The following is a 20,918-nucleotide window of genomic DNA, read 5'->3' as shown; positions in this document are numbered from 1 at the left end:
GGCTGATCTGTCGAGTGCCAGATTTTCAAGCTGCGTGATGTTTGCACACTTTAGGAGGTCCCTAGTGTAGTCCTTAAAGCGTCTCTTTTGGCCTCCAGCAGCCCGCTTTGCTCCTCTCAGTTGGCCATAGAAGACTTGGCGGGGCAGGCGGTGGTCAGGCATATGTATGGTGTGCCCTATCCAACGAAGATGTTTTTTGGCCACAGCTGCGGCCATACAGATTGAGTTGGTGTTGTTGAGGATGTCTGTGTGGGGGACTCGATCTTCCCAGGTCAGGCCGAGGATCCTTTGGAGGCAACGGATGTGGAAAGCGTCCAGGTTGGTGATGTGCCGGCGGTATGGGGTCCAGGATTCTGCTCCATAGAGCAGAGTGGAGAGACATACTGCATTGTAAACGGCAACCTTGGTGCTGATCTTCAGGTTTCGGTTTTCAAAAACCCTGCTGCGTAGGCGTCCAAAGGATGATGCCGCTTTATTGATACGTGTGTGTATCTCCGCGTCAAGGGAGCAGCATGAGGACAGAGTGGAGCCGAGGTAGGTGAAATTATCCACTGTTTTGAGTGGAACACCGTTTATGTGAAAACTGGGAGGTGTAGAGGTTCGGGAAGTGAGTTGGGACATAACTTCGGTTTTTTGTATGTTGACTTGGAGACCGAAGGATTGGTACAGGCTGGATATGGTGTCAAGAGCATGCTGCATAGACTCTGGACTGTGAGCTAAGATGGCACAGTCATCAGCGTACTGTAGCTCACATACTTGGCAGGATTTTGTCTTTGTGTGTGCCTGGAGCCGGCGGATGTTGAAGAGACTACCATCAAGGCGGTATTCCACATGGACACCGTCTTCATGTCACAGGGCTCGGTGGAAGAGGCAGGTGACAGCAGAGAGGAGGAGATTAAAGAGCACCGGAGCCAAGACACAGCCCTGCTTCACCCCAACATTAACCTTAAAGGATTCTTACTGGAGTTCACCCGTCTGGACTCTGGCATCTTGTCATGTAGCTGCTGAAGGATGGAGAGAAACTTGGGTGGTACCCCAAGTTTGTTGAGGTGTTTCCAGAGCAGCTCAGTTCATATAGTGACCAGATTTACTGCTCATCATCTCAGAGGAAGGATGAGTTCTTCAGTTCATATAGTGACCAGATTTACTGCTCATCATCTCAGGAGAAGGATGAGTTCTTCAGTTCATATAGTGACCAGATTTACTGCTCATCATCTCAGGAGAAGGATGAGTTCTTCAGTTCATATGGTGACCAGATTTACTGCTCATCATCTCAGGAGAAGGATGAGTTCTTCAGTTCATATGGTGACCAGATTTACTGCTCATCATCTCAGGAGAAGGATGAGTTCTTCAGTTCATATAGTGACCAGATGTACTGCTCATCATCTCAGGAGAAGGATGAGTTCTTCAGTTCATATGGTGACCAGATGTTCTGCTCATCATCTCAGAGGAAGGATGAGTTCTTCAGTTCATATAGTGACCAGATTTACTGCTCATCATCTCAGGAGAAGGATGAGTTCTTCAGTTCATATAGTAACCAGATTTACTGCTCATCATCTCAGAAGAAGGATGAGTTTGCGGACGATTCAGCCCTGCTGGTCTCTGACAGGGACAAGTTACAGGTTGAAAAAGCCCTCAGCTCTGAACTCGGCAGAATCTGCACCTGGCTCGCTGATAACAAACTCATCATTACACCTGGGTAAAACAGAGTCCATTCTCTTTGGATCAAATAACAAACTCAGCAAGGCCAACGGCTTCTCTGTTACAGTGGGTGTCAATATTGTCACAAGGAAAGATGAAATTACATACCTGGGTTCCATCCTAGAGGCAAATCTTTCCTGTGACAAAATGGCAACCAATGTAATCAAAAAGGTCAACCAATGAACAAGATTCTTGTACCGATCTCCTCTCTGGTAAACAAGAATACCCTGAAGACTCTAACAGGAGCACTTATTCAAGGGTACTACGACTATGCTTGCACCTCATGGTACCAAAGCACATCAAAGGCACTAAAAACAAGATTACAAACATCACAAAACAAACTGGTCAGACTACTGCTTGACCTTACTCCTAAAACCCACCCCACCCCACCCCACCCCTGCCCATTTGGACAACCTAGGATGGCTTAGAGTAGATGACAGAGTACAGCAACTTGCAATGGGCCTGGGCCCTCATTTATCAATGTTGCGTACGCACAGATATGTGCGTAACCCGTGCGTACGATCATTTCTAAGCAAAGTGTGGGACTTATCAATTTGAACGTGTGCTTGACTTTGTACGTATATATACTAGAGGTGGGCATAGATTAATTTATTTAATCTAGATTAATCTATCTGCAATCCTGGATTTAATCTAGATTAATCTGGCTCAAAAAAAAAAAAAAAAACCTGCCGAAGGCATTCAAAATATGTGTGTTCTACCCAAATAATGACCAGAAGTAAGTCCTTACTTTTTCTTTCCTCCTTATGTTTCTCAGGCCAGGTGGCCCATTACACCATGAGCCCATCTCCCGTTTCCAAAATGCATTACAGACTGTTTGAAAAAGCTGTTTTGCTATGATAATTGGTAATGAAATATCAAAATAATGTTCAATAAGATGTACTTGTGTTTAATAAGTTGTTTTATTCAGAAGTTAACACAAATAAATAATATTACCAGTACAGTACAGTATCTAGCACTCTCAGGAGCAAAACAGAAAGAATCATTTCAAACTTGAACTATGTGACATAGCTTGAATCAACTGCTCCAGTGGAGTTGCTCAGTGGCCAATGGTGTCAACTGTGGTTGTACTGGGCAGCTCCCAGGTGTGAATGGAACTGTGTGAATGTGAAGCAGGGCGTTCCTGAAAAAGAGATTAATGCTTTAATTATATTATCGCGCAATACTAGTATAGCGTTAACGCAGCACGTTAACGCCGTTAACAGCCCAGCTCTAATATATACGCACAGCTCGGACCATGCGTACCTGCCGCCCAGCGGTAGAATATGGAGACTGCATACGCGGAAATAAGCTTCCGTGCATTAGTTTCAACACTGGCGTGTTCTGTATGAACCGTAATTCATTATAGTTAATTGTAAAATAGCGACAGTAGTGTAATTATAACAGGCTCACGCTCGAACAAGAGGTTAGCCTGCTTGTTTGGCACAGGGGGGCAGACGCAGAACACCCACCTCCAAATGCGATTAAATATTGTTTAAAATAAAAAGCGAAATACTATTATTTTGTGTGTCATGTTTCCAAATAAGATTGGTCACAACGAAATGCTTTCTACTTCAATTTGTTGGTTAGAATAGATGACCTCCGTTGAAACTTCACTGAGACTAAAAGACAGTCTATTTGTGAGCTCCCGCACAGACGTGATAATAATAATAATAATAATAATAATAATAATAATAATAATAATAATAATAATAATAATAATAATAATAATAATAATAATAATAATAATAATAATAATAATAATAATAATAATAATAATAATAATAATAATAATAATAATAATAATAATAATAATAATAATAATAATAATAATAATAATAATAATAATAATAATAATAATAATAATAATAATAATAATAATAATAATAATAATAATAATAATAATAATAATAATAATAATAATAATAATAATAATAATAATAATAATAATAATAATAATAATAATAATAATAATAATAATAATAATAATAATAGCTTAATTTTATATAGCGCCTTTCAAGAGACCCAATGTCGCTTTACATAGGGGGGGGAAATAACAAAGTAACAAACATAGTGGACAGACACAACATATAAATATGATGATGGGATTCAAGTTCGCGTTTTTATTGATCACATAGGCAGGCTATACATAGGTTACATGGCACGGTCCATCGTGATATTGGAGATGGATCAAGGAATATACTGTTACTGTACCACCCATAGCTGTCAAAGCTCCATCACAAATGCAGTTATGTGAATAGAAAGGTTCTTGTATATGCTCTCGTATTATTGTTTATATAGGCTACCTAATACCGACATCAAAATAGATTGTATGCCTCTACAAATCATATGCAGGTAGAAAATTGACAGAAAATCCGTCGCGATTTGGAATGAAATTGACGGAGAACTTTAATCCCTGGGTATTAATAGAATGAAACGAAGAAAAAGCAGTCATATTCCAGCATGGTTATTAATGACACCAATGGCAAACAGTGGTTAACGGTTTTTATTAGTGTTTGCGCTGCCAGGCAGCAATGGTCTTTAGGAAGTTAATAGATGACTGTCGTATTTCTCCCAGGCATTCGCTCGGCTTAGTCCACTTTTCCACATTTCATGGGGGTGTTTCATGACCATATATGGTTAATTACGGGCGGTGCTATATGCAAATACGTAAAATCGTGCACGAGCGCGGAGCATAGAACAAGTGGCATTTATCAACACGGAGTGTGCGTAGAACCTGTGTACACACGTGTGATAAATCCAGATTTTTCTGTACGTACACACATTCTAAACACTTTGGATGCCAGCCACGACATAACACGTGTTATCAGCCCGCCCCATGAATGCCCAGCACGACAATTAGCGTGACATTTTTTTTATTAGCGATCTGAATTCATATTTCACAACCGAGTCTACCGTTGGGAAACCAGCCCCATCAGGAGCTCAGATGTGAAAAAAGCGCCCCCTATCGTCTCCCAGATGGTAATGCACCCTTTTGGAATGGACTCAATGAAAATGGATGAGAAAAAAAAAACGGAATCCACATTTTACTTCTCACACATGTAACCGGAGATGATCCCAGTCATTGTGGACCATCAGAACAGCGTGTAATATGTGTTTACAGTATGTAGCCTTGAATCAATAAAATTATCGATTTTTGGAATGCCTATCAGGAATTGGAATAATCTTTTTGGATACCATCTGATCTCAGGTAAGGAATCTATTTTACCAGTCTTAGGATAATCAGACCTGTTTTCACGGAGATATAAGCTTTTCCCCTATGTGTGATATGGCTGTTTGGCTGTGCGAGCGATCAGGAAATATATCAGATCAGATATCAGATCGCCTATATAGCGTGCATACGTACACATGTATATCGATAATCTAGCGTTTATTTGAAAACGATTCATAAATAGGCCGAAAAATGAGAACGTTTTTTGTGTATTCTAGAATATTCCGTTTATTATGGAATATTAAAATTTTCCTTGAAAACGAGGGCTTTTCAAGATGCTATAAAACGGAAATTAACCGATAAAAAAACAATCCGCTTCGACAATGTTGACTGGAAAATGAGTCATTGATAAGCGACGGGCAGATTAGACACATAGCCATAATTTAAAACATAGATTAGGCGATATTAACGCTAACATTGAAGTGGATGGTGGGCATTCAAGCACTAAATTGTGCGCTGGGCACTGAAAGTGTTAAGAACTAAAATAGAACACTTTCTAAGAATTGTTGATAAATGAGGGCCCTGGTCTATAAGATACACTACACACCACTAAAGTGTACATATCGAAATACTCCCCAGAGGAATACCACAACCACAACACCAGAGGGAGTTCCACAAATCATGTCCAACCCAGATTCGGCTCAAACAAGTGACCAAACACGTTTCGCAATTATGCCGCAACAATGTGGAACGCCCTACCCACAGCCGTAAAATAATGTGAATCCCTACCCACCTTCAAAACCGCTCTAAAAAAAGCTATTCAAAACTGGCCCCGGTAAATGTCCAACCCCCCCCCCTCACCCAACCCCCTCAATAGTATAGTTTCCTCCCCCTCAAATGTATATATTCTCTTTTAGAAACTCTGTCTGTAAATAGACAGTACTGTATATTTGTATATCTTGTATGTCATCAATGTCTGGATGTAACAGTACTGTATCTGTATGTTGTGTATGTCATAAATGTCATTATGAATTGAAAATGGGGGATCCTGATGTAAACAAGACAAAAGTCTTTCTCTGGTCTGCATCCCCTTAACACTTGTGTGTATTGAGCCGTACTGTATTGTACCCATTCTGCAATCTGTTAATTGAAGTTTTCAATCAATTAAATTAAATCTCTTTACTCTATCTTTCATTGTGTTCATTGTGCTACTGTCTTTCTCTGTCTCTTTATGCACACTCTCTTTCATTGTGCATTCTCTCCATCTCTATTTACTCTCTACCTCTCTCTGTCTTTACTCTCTCTCCCCTTCTCTCTCCCTCTATCTGTCCCCCCTCTCTCTCTCCCTCCCTCCCCCTCTCTCTCCCTTTCTCTCTCTTTCTCTTTACTCTATCTTTCATTGTGCATACCCCCCCCTCTCTCTATCTCTCTCCCTCTCTCTCTCAATCCCTCCCTCTCTCTCTCATTGTGCATTTGGCTACCCAGCCCTACGTTAGATAAGACACTACTCAGCTGTCTCTGGTAAATGCTGTCACATTTGGTTTTGATTGTCCCACGGATCAGCAGAGGGGATTTCACGGGTATTGTTTGTGTTATAATATCATGTAGGCCGGGCAGCCTGATATCCTTCATATCGGGCGAAACAGAGCTAATCTTTGGCATGACATATTCTACTACATGGTTTTATTATGTACTGAGGCGCTTGACATTTTTTTATTTTTTTATTTTTGTATTTTTCTTTTTAATAATCTTTTAAACATAACATAAAATTAGACATACAAGCATTAACAGTAAACATCCAATGAAATCACCATTTAAATAAATGTAGTATACGAGATATACACCTAATACTTGCTATCTAATACCCTACATATTATGCTCTCGCTCGCCCACCCCCCCCCGGACCCCCACTTGGATAATCCATCCATTATCACTTGTTCCTAACCAGGCACTACAATTCATATGCTAGCTTTTATTCTCTCCACCACTTCTAACCAGATTGCAATTTTGGCTTCACTGACAGAGGGGTGTACAGGTATGTTCAGAAATAAGAAATTTGATAATTGCTGGGCCACTTCTTTCCAGAATATCTTAACTGGTGGGCAATCCCAATACATGTGCATAAGGGGCTGTGACAGGGGCTGATCAGGGGCTGACAGGGGCTGATCTCGGACAACGACGAGAAGGCCTACCGGGAGGAGGTTGAGGTACTTTAACACTCATGCCGCACACACGCACACTTATGGCCAGAGGAAAGGCCACTTTAAATTAGTAAAACAACAGGAACAGTGTATTGCACTACTAAAGCTACCTAGCATGTCCTATATGCTCTGTAAATACTATGTACAGATACCGAGATGGCACACCATGTTACCTGTTTATTGCACTGTTGTTTTTATTGGATTCTATTATATGTTGTACCACTGTATTTTTATTGGATTCTATTATATGTTGTACCACTGTATTGCACATCGTCGCGGGCAAGACCAGCCGCATTTCATTGTATACCTGTATGCCGTGACAATTAAAACTCTTGACTTGACTTGACTTGACACATTTCAGAACACGCAATTTGATTCAGACTCTTAACTCATTAAGTGCCACAGGGCTCCCCACGTCCCAGGGCCGTCCCACGCGGGGCCGAGCACTCAGCGACACGGGTCCCTTGAATTTAATTGGGCCAGGCTCAGTAGAGGAGCGAGGGGTGGTACTCCCCCCATCGAGCCAAGCCCGCTACCTCCCATGCCACCAAGCACTCCACCCCACGCACAACGACCCCACAACATTCAAGAGCCCGCCCTCCCGGGCCAAACCGCGAAAATGATGGTCCCCCTCCCCCGACATTCCCCCCCTGAGTTAAGCCCATAGAACTCCCCCATATCCCAGGCCGATACGCGCGGAGCCGGCCCCCAGCGACACGGGACCCTTGAATTAATTGGGCCAGGCCCCGTAGAGGGGAGGGAAGGGGACTCCCCCCCACAAGCCCAGCCCGCTACTTCCCACGTCATCGAGAACCCCACCCCACCCCACGCCCACCGACCCCGCAACACACAGGACCCCACTGGGCAAAGCTCAGCCGCTCTGACCCCCCTGAGAGAAACCCCTCCCTCCCGCCCTCCTCCCAGAGAAACAGAACACCCCCATATCCATATCTGGGCACCCAGAGCCCCTACCCGCCCCCGTCCGACCCCCGGCCCACGAGAACCCCAAGCCCAGGTCCGCAGAAGGCCTAAGCACCACGCCTCAATGGCCCCCGACCCCCCGCGACCCCAAGCCCGGTGCCCCCCTGGCCCGGTGACCATACCGCCCAGGCCACGGCGGCCGAGGGCCCCAGGAAACCCCCCCCCATACCGATCCCACAACAGGCAAGGCCCCCCCCTCCCCCGGGTCGAAACGCCGGAACGATGGCCCCTCCCCCCGACATTCCCCCCCACTGAACTCAGCCTGCCCATCCCTGTACCTCCCATGCCACCGATATCACCACATATATCCATGAAAAAACAAAACCGACAACACAATAAGAAAAAATTAAATGAAGGTAAAATAGGTTATATGATCAGCACTCTCTCCCCCGTTGGCGGTTTGGAGGGGAATCGGCTCTCCCACTGGAGAAGCCCCCCCCTAGAGATGGAGATACCCCCCAAAGGAGATTCCCCAAGCCTCTCTTCATGTCCAACATTTTGAATTCTTGTCCTTTACAATTGTCCATGTGCACATTTAAAGCAACTGCTATTCTAACACAACTCAGATAAAAAAAAAAAAGAAGAAGACTAAAGACAATTGGCACTTCCCAGGTAATTCTTTTTAACCCCGTTTAACCCCCGTTGGCGGGCTGGAGGGGTAAGGCTCTCCTGGAGAGGGCCCCTCCTATAATGACGGAGATTCCCCAGTGGGGATTCTCCAATGCCCCTATTATTGTCCAACATTTTATTTGAATTTTTATCTTTCGATAGTACAGTTCCAGAGCTCCCGGTCGCTTGAAGCCTTTCTCCAGCACGTTCGTGTTTCCGCGTCTCTGATTGGCCAGGTCATGTGACATGTACGCCCCCAATCGTGGGGCCGCAAGTTTTTACACTGGTTAAGCTTAGGCGCTCTTTCGAAGTTGGTTAAGGTTAGAGTTTGTCTTAGAGCATGGCGATAGAACGCCTGCCCTGATTCCAAACCCTAACCTTAACCAACTTCGAAAGAGGCGCCTAAGCTTAACCAGTGATAAACTAGGCGTTAGGTAGTTTGCAGGCTGTTCAACCCGGAAATAGGCGCAGAACTTGCCGTCCCACGATTGGTGCACATGTCACATGACCTGGCCAATCAGAGCGCAAAACGGGAACCTGGAAACACGGACGCGTTGGAGAAAAGCTACACGCCTCCCGGTCAGGTCTCCGAATGTGTTTCCCCATGGTCCCCATCGTCTTAGTTGTGCGTCATGTGTGTTAGTGTCTATAGTTTAGTCTAGTACGTGTTATTTATATTATATGTCCCGAATCAAGACCCAATTTTCCCAACTAATGTGTTTACCTTGTCTGTATTCCCAGTGGTCTGTGTGTTATCTGCACTGCAGTGTGTCTCGAGTCATAACATCCATTCACTATCAAATAATATGCATATGTGGTATTGAATCTTGGGCGGTGTGTGCAGGGGCGGACCTAGCACATTTGGCGCCCTAGGCGAGATTCACCACTGCGCCCCCCCCCCCCTTTTCACTGCGACAATACACCGAAGGTTAACCCTTTCACGACCGTCGGTTGTGTGATAGTAAAGGGTTAACAGTTATACAGTAAAGTACTGCACCTATAATTTTTACAAGAAAGAACAAGAGCTAAGAATAAATGTAAAATGCACACTAAAGAATTAAAACAAATAAACAACTTAGCTAACACACAATAATAATAATAATAATAACAAACAATAAAATAACGTGCAAATTTGCTTTAAAAGAAAATTATGTATTGTAAAATATGTTACACATATATAATCAAAATATAATATGCTAAATAAACAAACAAATAAATAAAAATTACAAATTCACTTTGTCTAAAGAACTATTTACATTCCACTCCCTATCATCACACTTCAAGGTTAGCCTGTAGCTCCTACTGGTTTCCATTTACAGTGCAATCCTTCTGGCCTTCCTCGCTGCAAAGTCATCAATCACATCAAATTGTCCAACTCCTGAGCCAGCTCCTTCCCATCCAAATCAGATTGCCCTCCATGGTTTAAGGTGTGTACAAGTGCCTCTGCTTGCTTCATAAGCTCTTGGTGTGGCAGGTCTTGGCAGTTGTACAAAATTGCATACCTTTCACGTTGGCACGTTTCTCGTCTTCTTCTTTTCTTCTCTTTTTAAACTGGATGGCCGGATGGCTTTTGCCTCTTCATAGTTCTCTAACGTTAGTCTTTCTTTCCTCAACGCTCAATTCTATAAACACTTGACCGATACCCATCAATGCACAGCGCTCTAGCATGTTCTGACTGTGAACACCTAAAGCTGAGGCTCAGACCGACCGACCGTTTTAGATTTTTGGCTCATTTACCCTTATGTTAGAATTTTTTTTATGTAAAAATAATGGTTGCCGATATAGAGGGGGGCGCCAAAACTGCACAGAAAAAAAAAAAAAAAAAAAAAAAAAAAAAAAAAAATAAATAAATAAATAAATAAATAAATAAATAAATAAATAAATAAATAAATAAATAAATAAATAAATAAATAAATAAATAAATAAATAAATAAATAAATACAAATATATATATATATTTTTTTGGCGCTCCCCCTCTGGGTGGCGCTCTAGGCGACCGCCTATATCGCATGTAGGAAGGTCCGCCCCTGGGTGTGTGTGACCTCAGTGGTCGAGTCCTGTTTGGTGTGTGAGATCTCGTTATTTGAATCCTGGCTTGTCCGGTTGATCTCGGTGCTCGAATCCCGGTTGGTGTGTGTGGCCTCAACGCTCGGATCCTGGCCGGTCCGGGAGATCTCCGTGCTTGCATCTCGGATGGTCCAGTTGACCTTGGTGCCCGAGTCCTGGTTGGTCCGGTTGTATCCAGCGTCTCTTTGTCCTTCTTTTGGGGGTTGTTTGTTTTATTTCTTTTGAATTAGCCTCCATGCTCCTCTGAATATTCTGTATTGCATCGAGTCCAGTCTGCGTGTTGGTTTGCATGTTAGCATCGTTAGCGCTCTGTATTGCTTCTAGCCTGATCCGAATGCTAGCTTGCATATTCATTGTGTTAAGTTCCATGTTAGCCTGTACTGTAGCTCCGTCTCCAGCCAGGCCTTGCTGTGGTCTAACGTTATGTTAGCTTGTATTATTTGCTGCGTCATCTCCTCATGTTGTACCTTCCCCTTCGTCGTATTTTATTTGTCAGGGGTCATTCTTCTCTCACTTCTCCTCGAGTTTTGTGCACTGGGTCTTGTCATCGTTCTTTTATCTTCGAGTTGTTACTTTTTATCGTGTTTTATAACTTTGTATTACCTTTCTTGAATTTTGGACCGGGAGCTCTGTTCTGCAGCTGCTCACCTGCTCCTCGCCAAACCGGAAGTCTCACTGATCCCTTTCTATCAGAGTTCAAAAGGTAAGCGATACTGTCACCTGGTGAGATTAGATCGGCATTGCAATTCCAACGTAGGCAAATGAGCCAGGGACGGCTAGAGTGATCCGGATGATTGTTTAGAATGGGGATCAAAGGAAAAATATCAAATGATCTAAACACATTATTACGTGTTTGGCGCTCAAGCATTGGCGGTGAAACATGTAATATTACGCGTTGGCACCCAATGAGTTAAGTTAATTACACAAATAAACGCACGTGTCATTTAAAAAATAACATCCCATAATTTATAGGCACACATATAGTATAGGTGACAGGATTGCGGAAATCGAATTTACTCTAAACATAATTTTTCTACTGTATTTGATCAATTATGATTCAAATTTTACATATCGATGTATTTCAATTTCCACATTCATATCAAGCATCATGGAGCACGCACACACACACACACACACACGTGCGCACACACACACACACACACACACACACTGTACACACACACTGTACACACACACACACACACACACACACACACACACACACACACACACACACACACACACACACACACACACACACACACACACACACACACACACACACACACACAGTCAGTTAGCAGCCGTATACATGATCTGTATAGTTGAGTAATCAACTATACTCCTCCAAACCGATCACGGGGCTCATTTCTCATTTGCAGGCATAATAGTAGCTACACACTGCTATCAACTGCATGTGTAGAATGCATACAGAGCTGTGTGCGCATCCAACCTGTTTTAGGCCAGGTGCAGGGTAAAAGTAGCCTATACGTCTGAACCAAAATATATGCACACTGGATTACAGCTCCCAATACTTCATTGACTGAAAAGCAATGTTAAAATGACTCATACCACCAAGTATGTGTGTGTGTCACAGTGTCAGGGCTCTACAGTGCGACCATTTCACTCGCATTCGTCCCTAAAAATAGATTTGTGCAAACTGAAAAAAAAAAAATGGAGCACAGTGTACGAGTAATAGCTTTGCGTAGTGGGCGTGTCATATTTCATCATAGACAGAGAGCAGCGCAGACCATTTTAGAAGCAATGGCATCTAGCTCTTCAGCCCTGTGTTCGACAGGGGAGGGGAGCCGTAGACCAGGCTTTAGCTGACAGCTCTTATGCTGCAGAGGCAGAGACCTGGATCGTGGGGGTGTGTGGGGATGTGTGCGTGGGCGTGTGCGTGTGCATATAATGTATGTGAATCTAGCTGCAGTAGAGATACGTATAAGCCTCTCTTGTGGTGTCAGCAGTCTCGCTGAATAATGAGGAAGCAGGAGAAGATTGCTACCAGGTTAAGTAGAGAGTGTTGTTTTCCCATAGTTGAATAGAAGGAATTCAGCAACACTTGATGGCTACTTTATCATAACCCTTTCACTACCACACTACAGAAGGTTAACCTTTCACTGCCACACTACAGACGGTGGGTTAACCATCTGTAGTGTGGTAGTGAAAGGGTTAACATTATGTAGTGTGGTTGTGAAAGGGTTAACCCGTTGTCACGTGACAGTGAAAGGGTTAACCTTCTGTATTGACGCAGTGAAAGGGTTAACCCTTTGGTACTGTGAATGAAATGAATGAATGAAATGAATGAATGAATGAATGAAAAACTTTATTTAACAGATTGCAGAATGGGTACAATACAGTACGGCTCAATACACACAATTGTTAAGGGGATGCAGACCAGAGAAAGACTTTTGTCTTGTTTACATCAGGGTCCCCCATTTTCAATTCATAGTGACATTTATGACATACACAACATACATGACATCATGACATACAGGTATATACTGTTACATTTGTGACATTGTGACAAATATACAGTACTGTTACCCATAGATCCTAACAGAATATATACATAATATATTGCGGTTTTGATCATGGTGTTTACGTCATTTCTTAGTCTGTTTCTTTGAATTTTTTGTTCAACCATGTGGGCTTGGAGTTCACTGTTTGAGCTTTTGGAAAGCTTTGTCTGACTTTTATGAAGTTCAGAGCATTTTTTGTCTCTGGTTTTCATAGCGGTCAGTATTTCAGTGTGCATCCATGGCTCAGCGCGATCCATGGTGTATCACTGAGCTCATCTGACCAGTCCATGTTCTCCAGTTCTTGGTTAAAGGCCTCTCTAGAGTAGGTTTTGAGGTCCCTAGATGTGACTGTTTTGTGACAGCCGGCCTTTTGTTTTAACTTTTTGCAGGTGCAAAAAATCATATAATGATCACTTAACCTGCATGCTATCACCCCTTTGTGTGGTAGTGAAAGGGTTAAGGAATGCAGAATTAAAAGCCTGTTGTTCCGTCCCTGCATTTCTTCTATATTTCGGTGATGTAGCCTTTGTCAACTACGCCCCAATACTATGGAACACACTGCCCAAAAACATCAGGGAAGCCAACTCGCTAGATATTTTCAAAAGAGAGCTTACAACCTATCTCTTTACTCTCTTTAATTTGCATTTAAATTAGATATCAGGGAGGCTGACTCTTCAAATGTAAATGAGTTTGGATAGGTTTAATGTCATAACTTATAGATAGTTCTTGGATACGTTTAACGCCATAACTCATCAATTAAAAATAAAAATGCACCTCCTGCCAATTTCATGCATTTCTATGCACTATTTCATTGCACTGCTCCTAACAAATTTATTGCACTGCACTATTGCACTATATTACTCTTTTATTACTGTATGTATATTTTATCATTGGCAATCAAACCGTAAACAAAGAGCTTAAGATGTTAGCTCCTAATGTGAACATTTTATTTTCTATGCTTATTTTATGCCTCATTTTATGTCTGCACTTTATGCCTATGTTTTTTTTTACTACTGTGAAGCACTTTGGGCTGCAATTCTTGTATGAAAGGTGCTATACAAATAAAGTAAATGATTATATTTCGGCTTCCTTCATGATTAAAGCGCTATGGTGGAGTGGCGAGGAAGCCATTTTATTTCACCTATAGCTCTCTGGTGACAAAAGCATGGTAATTTGTAGGGATATTGTGTGATGCAGTGGTAAGTGATTATATAGCAGCACTGTTTGCCATTCTGCATCAGCATCCCAATCTATGACTTGCCTTTTCGGCTAACTATTAATCGACGACTAATTGGTCAGTTAGTTAGTCGATAACTCACAAAATTGCTATTCGATAGTCACTGGGGACTGCTTCACACTCACAGTTACACACATAAGATAAGATAAGATATTCCTTTATTGATCCCCTTGGGTCTTATACGGTTGGCCTCTGAGCAGTGCCTTGCTTAAGGGCATATCAGCTGTGGGTGGTGAGGGAGGGGAGACCGTTATTTGTTCACTTTCCCCTACCCAGATGTTCCTACTCGTTTAGGGATTGAACCGGCAACCTTCTGGCCAAAATCCTGCGTGTCTAACCGCCGGGCAACCGCTTGCTGTGTGTTTTCATGTGTGATTGAAGTCTCCATTTTCTTCTTCTCTCTCCCTGTCAGACGGAGGCCATCCACCCAGACTGTGCTCTGGTAGTTCAGATCCTGAAGGCGAAGGAGGCGTGCAGCCAGAAACTCAGTCAGGAGAACCACAACACCTCCTCTCAGACAGGTCAGTGTGTGTGTGTCATATCTGTTCCAATATTCCTAGCACCTTGACTTTCACTTTTTCTTTTTGCCCTTTTTTTCGGGGGACAACTTTATTATTTATGATACGTTTTAAGTATTTACAGTGCAAAATAAAAATATAAGTGTAGTAAAATAAGAAGATTTGTGACATTTCATTGCCCTCTCGGAGGGGGGGAACTCAGGCCTTGTCCAGACTAAAATGATTTTGATCTGTTTAGTTTTCATTTCGTTTTAAGGTTTCCGTAAAAACGAAAACGTCTCAAGATAATAAGTGCATGCTACAAACTTACAAAATAAATGTCTTTCCTGTTTATTTTATTTTGAAAACCCCCGACCGGAAGTGCTATAGTGTCTTTTGCTAGCAGCTTAACTTGTGTCGGCCGGTTCTGTGCTTTTCGAGCTAACGTAACGTCATTAGTTTCCAAAGGAGAGGAGAGAAAGACCGCGGCTCACATGCAGCTCAAACTACCTGTTGGAATAAATGTATTGATTGATGTTTAACTTGTCCCTGTGTGTGTCCAGTCATTTTGACTAGCAAACTGGGTTTTCAGAAAAAGGCCAGCTATGTGATGCTAATCTCTAGTTAGTATCGTGTATTGCATCAGTGTAATAAGTGTAAGCACAGCAGAGCCCCGCTCCGCTTCAGACAGATAGAGAGCACAGCGCGTGTGTGCGCATGTCATCAGTTCAGGAGAAGACGCGTATCGCTTGTAAAGATGGTGATGCAGTGGGGGGCGTCTTGTCTTCAGAATTGCACACTCTGGGAGCTGGTATCAGAAAGTACCGTCTTCAGGCTGCCAGAATGCAGTCCTGTGTGGCAGAAAGGTGCAAACGATCAAATACTTTGCCTAAAACGACCAAAATCGTTTAAGTCTGGACATGGCCTCAGACTAGACATTGACAAACAAATTACAACTAAGGACAACGAAGGACAACAACGAATACACATGACAAGGGAAAGGGAGGGGGCAGAGAGGGGAGTAAGTAAAGTAGGAGGTGAGGGGGATTGAGAGAAGGGAGGGTTGTGGAGTGGATGGCTCACAGGTCAATCTCATGTGATTAGGGGCCTAGATTATCCACAAGCAATTCCCAGATGTTATTAAATAGCAAAAGTTAAATAAAATAAATACAAATTAAAGAGACTTCGATGTGATCCACTGTTGGATCCCACCTCTCGCAGAGACGAGTCGCATTTCTTTCCTCTCCCTAAGGCCTCAAGGCCGTTCCTATCGCTGCCTCACACTCAAGCCTCCGGTAAGAGCGTCGGCGGGGGTGGCTGTCTCCTTACGAACAATGGCTGGGTAAGCCCAAAGGAGATAAAGATACTCTCCAGTTCATGCTCCCCGGACCTGGAACATCTGGCCATTCAATGTCGACCGTTTCTTCTCCCCAGAGAATTCACTGCCATTATCATGACGGCGGTGTACATCCCTCCCCAAGCGAACACCGCCAGGGCCCTGGCGGAGCTACAGGGACATCTCAACATCCACCAGATCAAGCACCCGGACGCAGCAATGATCATAGCCGGCGATTTCAACCAGGCGAATCTGAAGAAAGTGATGCCATCCTTTTTTCAGCACATCGCCTGCTCCACCAGGGGAGGAAACACGCTGGATCATTGCTACACCCCGTTCAGAGCCGGCTCCTGTACCGGCTCCTCCATTAGCGGGAGCTACAAGCACATCGGACCATGACTCCATCTTTCTCTATCCTGTTTACAGGCTGAGATCACGTGACGCCGTCGTGTCACGTGAGGTAAAGAGATGGTCTGACCAATCAGAGGCCACGCTTCAGGACGCTCTAGAGGACGTAGACTGGGGAATGTTCCAAGGAAGCGCCAGTGACGTCAGCGAGTTTATTGCACTGTTGTTTTTTATTGGATTCTATTATATGTTGTACCACTGTATTTTTATTGGATTCTATTATATGTTGTACCACTGTATTGCACATCGTCGCGGGCAAGACCACCCGCATTTCATTGTATACTTGTATGCCGTGACAATTAAAACTCTTGACTTGACTTGAGTTCGCAGACACTGTTGTTAGCTTCATAGCAACCTTAGCTGATAGTATCGTCCCCACAAAAAAGGCGAGGGTGTTCCCGAACCAGAAACCGTGGGTGGACAGTACTATCAGAGCAACTCTGAAAACTCGCACCACTGCTTACAACCTGGGCAGAGAGACAGGAAATATGGAGGAGTACAAGACTACAGTCTATACTCTGCGCAAGGCTGTTAAACTTGCTAAGAGGACGTATGCTGACAAGATGGAGGCACAAATGGCACAGAATGACACAAGAAGCTTATGGCAGGGACTGCGGACGATAACTGACTACAAAGTCAGCGCCCCTTCAATGGGGAGCGACGACGCCTCTCTCGCGGACAAACTCAACTCCTTCTACGCTCGGTTTGGTGCAAACAGCGGCGACACTAGCTCACCGGCTAGTGACATCACTGGCGCGCCGGCTATCGTGGAGGGGGGGGGGACGCTCTCTCATTGACGGAACAATGAGACGGAAGTGTGAGAAGAGCATTTATGCGGGTGAACACCAGGAAGGCTGCTGGCCCAGATGGGATAACAGGACGCATATACTGCAACGCACTGCTTGCTGGCCTCCCGGCCACTGCCACTAAGCCTCTTCAACTCATTCAGAACGCAGCGGCCCGCCTGATCTCAAACCTACCGAAGTCGGCCCATGTCACCCCACTTCTTAGGGACCTGCACTGGCTCCCCATTGCTGCACGAATCCGCTTCAAGGCCCTCGACCTAGCATACCGTGCGGCAAAGGGAACCGCTCCCGCCTACCTCCGGTCAATGGTCTCTAACTACACACCCTCAAGACCCCTACGCTCTGCATCTTCTGGCCGCCTCAGACCTACTCCTATCCAAGCTCCGGGAGGGTCATCAAAGAGAAGTCGCCTATTCTCAGTCCTTGCCCCACAATGGTGGAATGAACTACCCACCCCAGTTAGGACAGCCGAAACACGTCCAATCTTTCGCCGTCGACTAAAGACGCACTTCTTCAACCATTATCTGAAAAAAATTATAATAATATCTAACCCTAACTAACCGTCATGCACTTGTCCTAATAAACTAACCTACACTGTAGCACTCAACACTTTGATGAACATTGTTGCTCAGCTGATAGAGTTGTGCCCTTCCTGATGGCTTGTCGTACAGAACATGTAAGTCGCTTTGGATAAAAGTGTCAGCTAAATGACTAAATGTAAATGTAAATGTAAATGCATATTTAAGTCCTGTGCTAACCAGCTAGCCCCTGTGTTCACCACCATATTTAATCCCTGGCGGAATCCGTGGTACCTGCCTGTTACGATGGGGTTGCTAAATGAAGGTTTAGAACACAGTTTGCAGAGAGGGAACGGAGGCAGAGACAAGGATCGATGCTTGGAGAAGGGAAGTTTTACTTGTGAACCAAGTGCAATACAAATAACATACTGACACTACTTACAACACTTCACAATACAAAACAACAAAGCACTAACACTTACTAGAATAAAAGCAGAGCAACATGACTTGGACAGGAACGGGGGGAAACTGGAGGTATGTCGCCACAAGGAAGGGAGGACAGACAGACACCTAAATACTCCAACTAATTAACAATGAGAAACACCTGGCCAACACAGAATCACAACACAACCTAGACACAAAGTAATGACAAACACAAAACCACATCACACCAGGGAAGGGAAAGTCAAGGACAGCACACACCAGGACACCACATTAATCATACTATTAATTAAAGTTAAAACATTAGTCAGCATGTCCAATGTACTGGGCCGCACCGTCTGCGGGTGACCACCAGAGGGTGGTAGGAGACCATTGTTCACCTCATGTCTGTGGTGCTGACTCTCCCAGGTCGGGCCTGACCTGGGCATGTGACAGTACCTCCCCCCGAACGGGGGGCTTCCAGACCCCTGAAAATATCGTCCGCCCACAGGCGACGCAGGAGGCCGGGACCCCGGAAAAAACCCAGGGCGAGGACCCTGAGAACTGGGGCCGGAAGGCAGAGGAAAAAACCCAGGAGGGGCATAGCAGCCAGGGGGGTTGAAAACGGGCGCAGATGCCCAAAGAGGGGGGGTGGGGACGGGAACAGAGGCCCGGAGAGGGGAGGCGGGGAAAGAAACAGGGAGCTGTAGCGGGAAGCCGGAGCTGGGAGCAGAGGCCCGACAAGGGGGGGTGGGGACGGGCGACGAGACCCGGGGAGGGGGGCAGGACCTGGGAACAGAGGCCCGACGAGGGGGGGTGGGGATGGGCACTGAGACCCGGGGAGGGGGGTTGGACCTGGGAACAGAGGCCCGACGAGGGGGGGTGGGGACAGGTGTAGAAGCCCGGGAAGGGGAGCTGGACCCCGGAGCCGGATCCCGGACCAGAGACCCTCCAGCCGCCGGACTAGGAACCGGTTCAGGAGAGCCGGAACGGAGGTGCGGCGGCGACGACCCCCGGAGCAGGATCCCACGCAGACCAACAGCGAAGACCACGGCGAGGACCAGGACGCCGATCACGGCGCAGAGCTGGACCAGACGGGGAGCCATGATCAGTCGAGGAGCCGGGAGCCGGCACAGCAGCCGGACCAGGTGTAGAGGCCGGGCAGGGCGCGGATACCGGAACGGTCTCGGCGGCGAGGCGTGGTGTAGGATCCGGGGATGAGGAGTCTGGACCCAGTGTAGAGGCTGGACTGGGCGTGGAAGCTGGACCAGCTGTGGAGGTCTTGTTAGCCATACTAGCCTCGGGGGCTAGGCTAACTGTGGGGCCTGGACTCACTGTGGGAACTGTGCTAGCTGGGGAGGCCTGGCTAGCTGCAGGAACAATGCTAGCTGGGAGGGCCTGGCTAGCTGCCGAGGCTAAGCTAACAGTAGGGACTGTGTTAGCTTTGGAAGCCTGGCTAGCTGCATAGCCTAAGCTAGCAGTGGGAACTGTGCTAGCTGGGGAGGCCTGGCTAGCTGTAGGAACAATGCTAGCTGGGAGGGCCTGACTAGCTGCAGAGGCTAAGCTAACAGTAGGGCCTGGGTTAGCTGTAGATGCCTGGTTAGCTGGGGAGGCCTGGCTAGCTGTCGGGGAAAACCTAGCAGCTCCTCTCATGACAGCCCTCTTAGGCTTGCTAGCTAAGGAAACCTGACTAGCTGCAGGGACAATGCTAGCTAGGGACATCTGGTCCGTCTCAGGTACTAGGCGCACCGTGAACCTGGAGCCTAGGTTAGCAGTGGGGATTGTGCTAGCTGGGAACATCTGGTTAGCTATGGGAGCGGAGCTAACGGGCGGAGCTGTGCTAGCTGTGGACGTCTGGTTAGCTATAGGAGCGGAGCTAACGGGCGGAGCTGTGTTAACTGTGGACGTCTGGTTAGCTATAGGAGCGGAGCTAACAGGCGGAGCTGTGCTAACTGGGGACGTTCGGCCATCTCCCGCATCGCTGGCTCCAGTGTCAGATTCTCCGTGGCGACCTTGTTGATCATCTGGAGCAGGAACACCCACTTGGCCGGTGAGTAATGCTGCATGTCACCGGCCATCAGGCTCTGGACGATCTTTATGGTACCGATTGCCCTTTCTGCTGCGTTCGTTAATGGTGGCGACATTCTGTTACGATGGGGTTGCTAAATGAAGGTTTAGAACACAGTTTGCAGAGAGGGAACGGAGGCAGAGACGAGGATCGATGCTTGGAGAAGGGAAGTTTTACTTGGGAACCAAGTGCAATACAAATAACATACTGACACTACTTACAACACTTCACAATACAAAACAACAAAGCACTAACACTTACTAGAATAAAAGCAGAGCAACACAACGTGGACAGGAATGGGGGGAAACTGGAGGTACACAGAATCACAACACAACCTAGACACAAAGCAATGACAAACAAAACCAAAACAGTGAA

The 20,918-nt window shown here is 45.2% G+C and overlaps 1 protein-coding gene across 1 annotated transcript in view; it reads left to right on the top strand.

Annotated features, from left to right (window-relative positions):
- Nucleotides 1-20,918, top strand: part of ghrhrb (growth hormone releasing hormone receptor b) — a gene marked incomplete at its 3' end in the record, with an annotated part of 186,751 nt that overhangs the window by 9,282 nt on the left and 156,551 nt on the right. The window contains exon 2 of the mRNA XM_084308376.1: nucleotides 14,903-15,011. Coding sequence (XP_084164502.1) covers nucleotides 14,903-15,011 — 109 coding nt within the window. The remainder of the gene's footprint in view (nucleotides 1-14,902; nucleotides 15,012-20,918) is intronic.

This window comes from Notolepis coatsorum (assembly GCF_963971535.1).
Source record: "Notolepis coatsorum genome assembly, chromosome: 2".
Taxonomy (NCBI): Eukaryota; Metazoa; Chordata; class Actinopteri; order Aulopiformes; family Paralepididae; genus Notolepis; species Notolepis coatsorum.
Note: the sequence above shows the minus strand (reverse complement) of the source record. Positions and strands in the feature narration are given on the sequence as shown.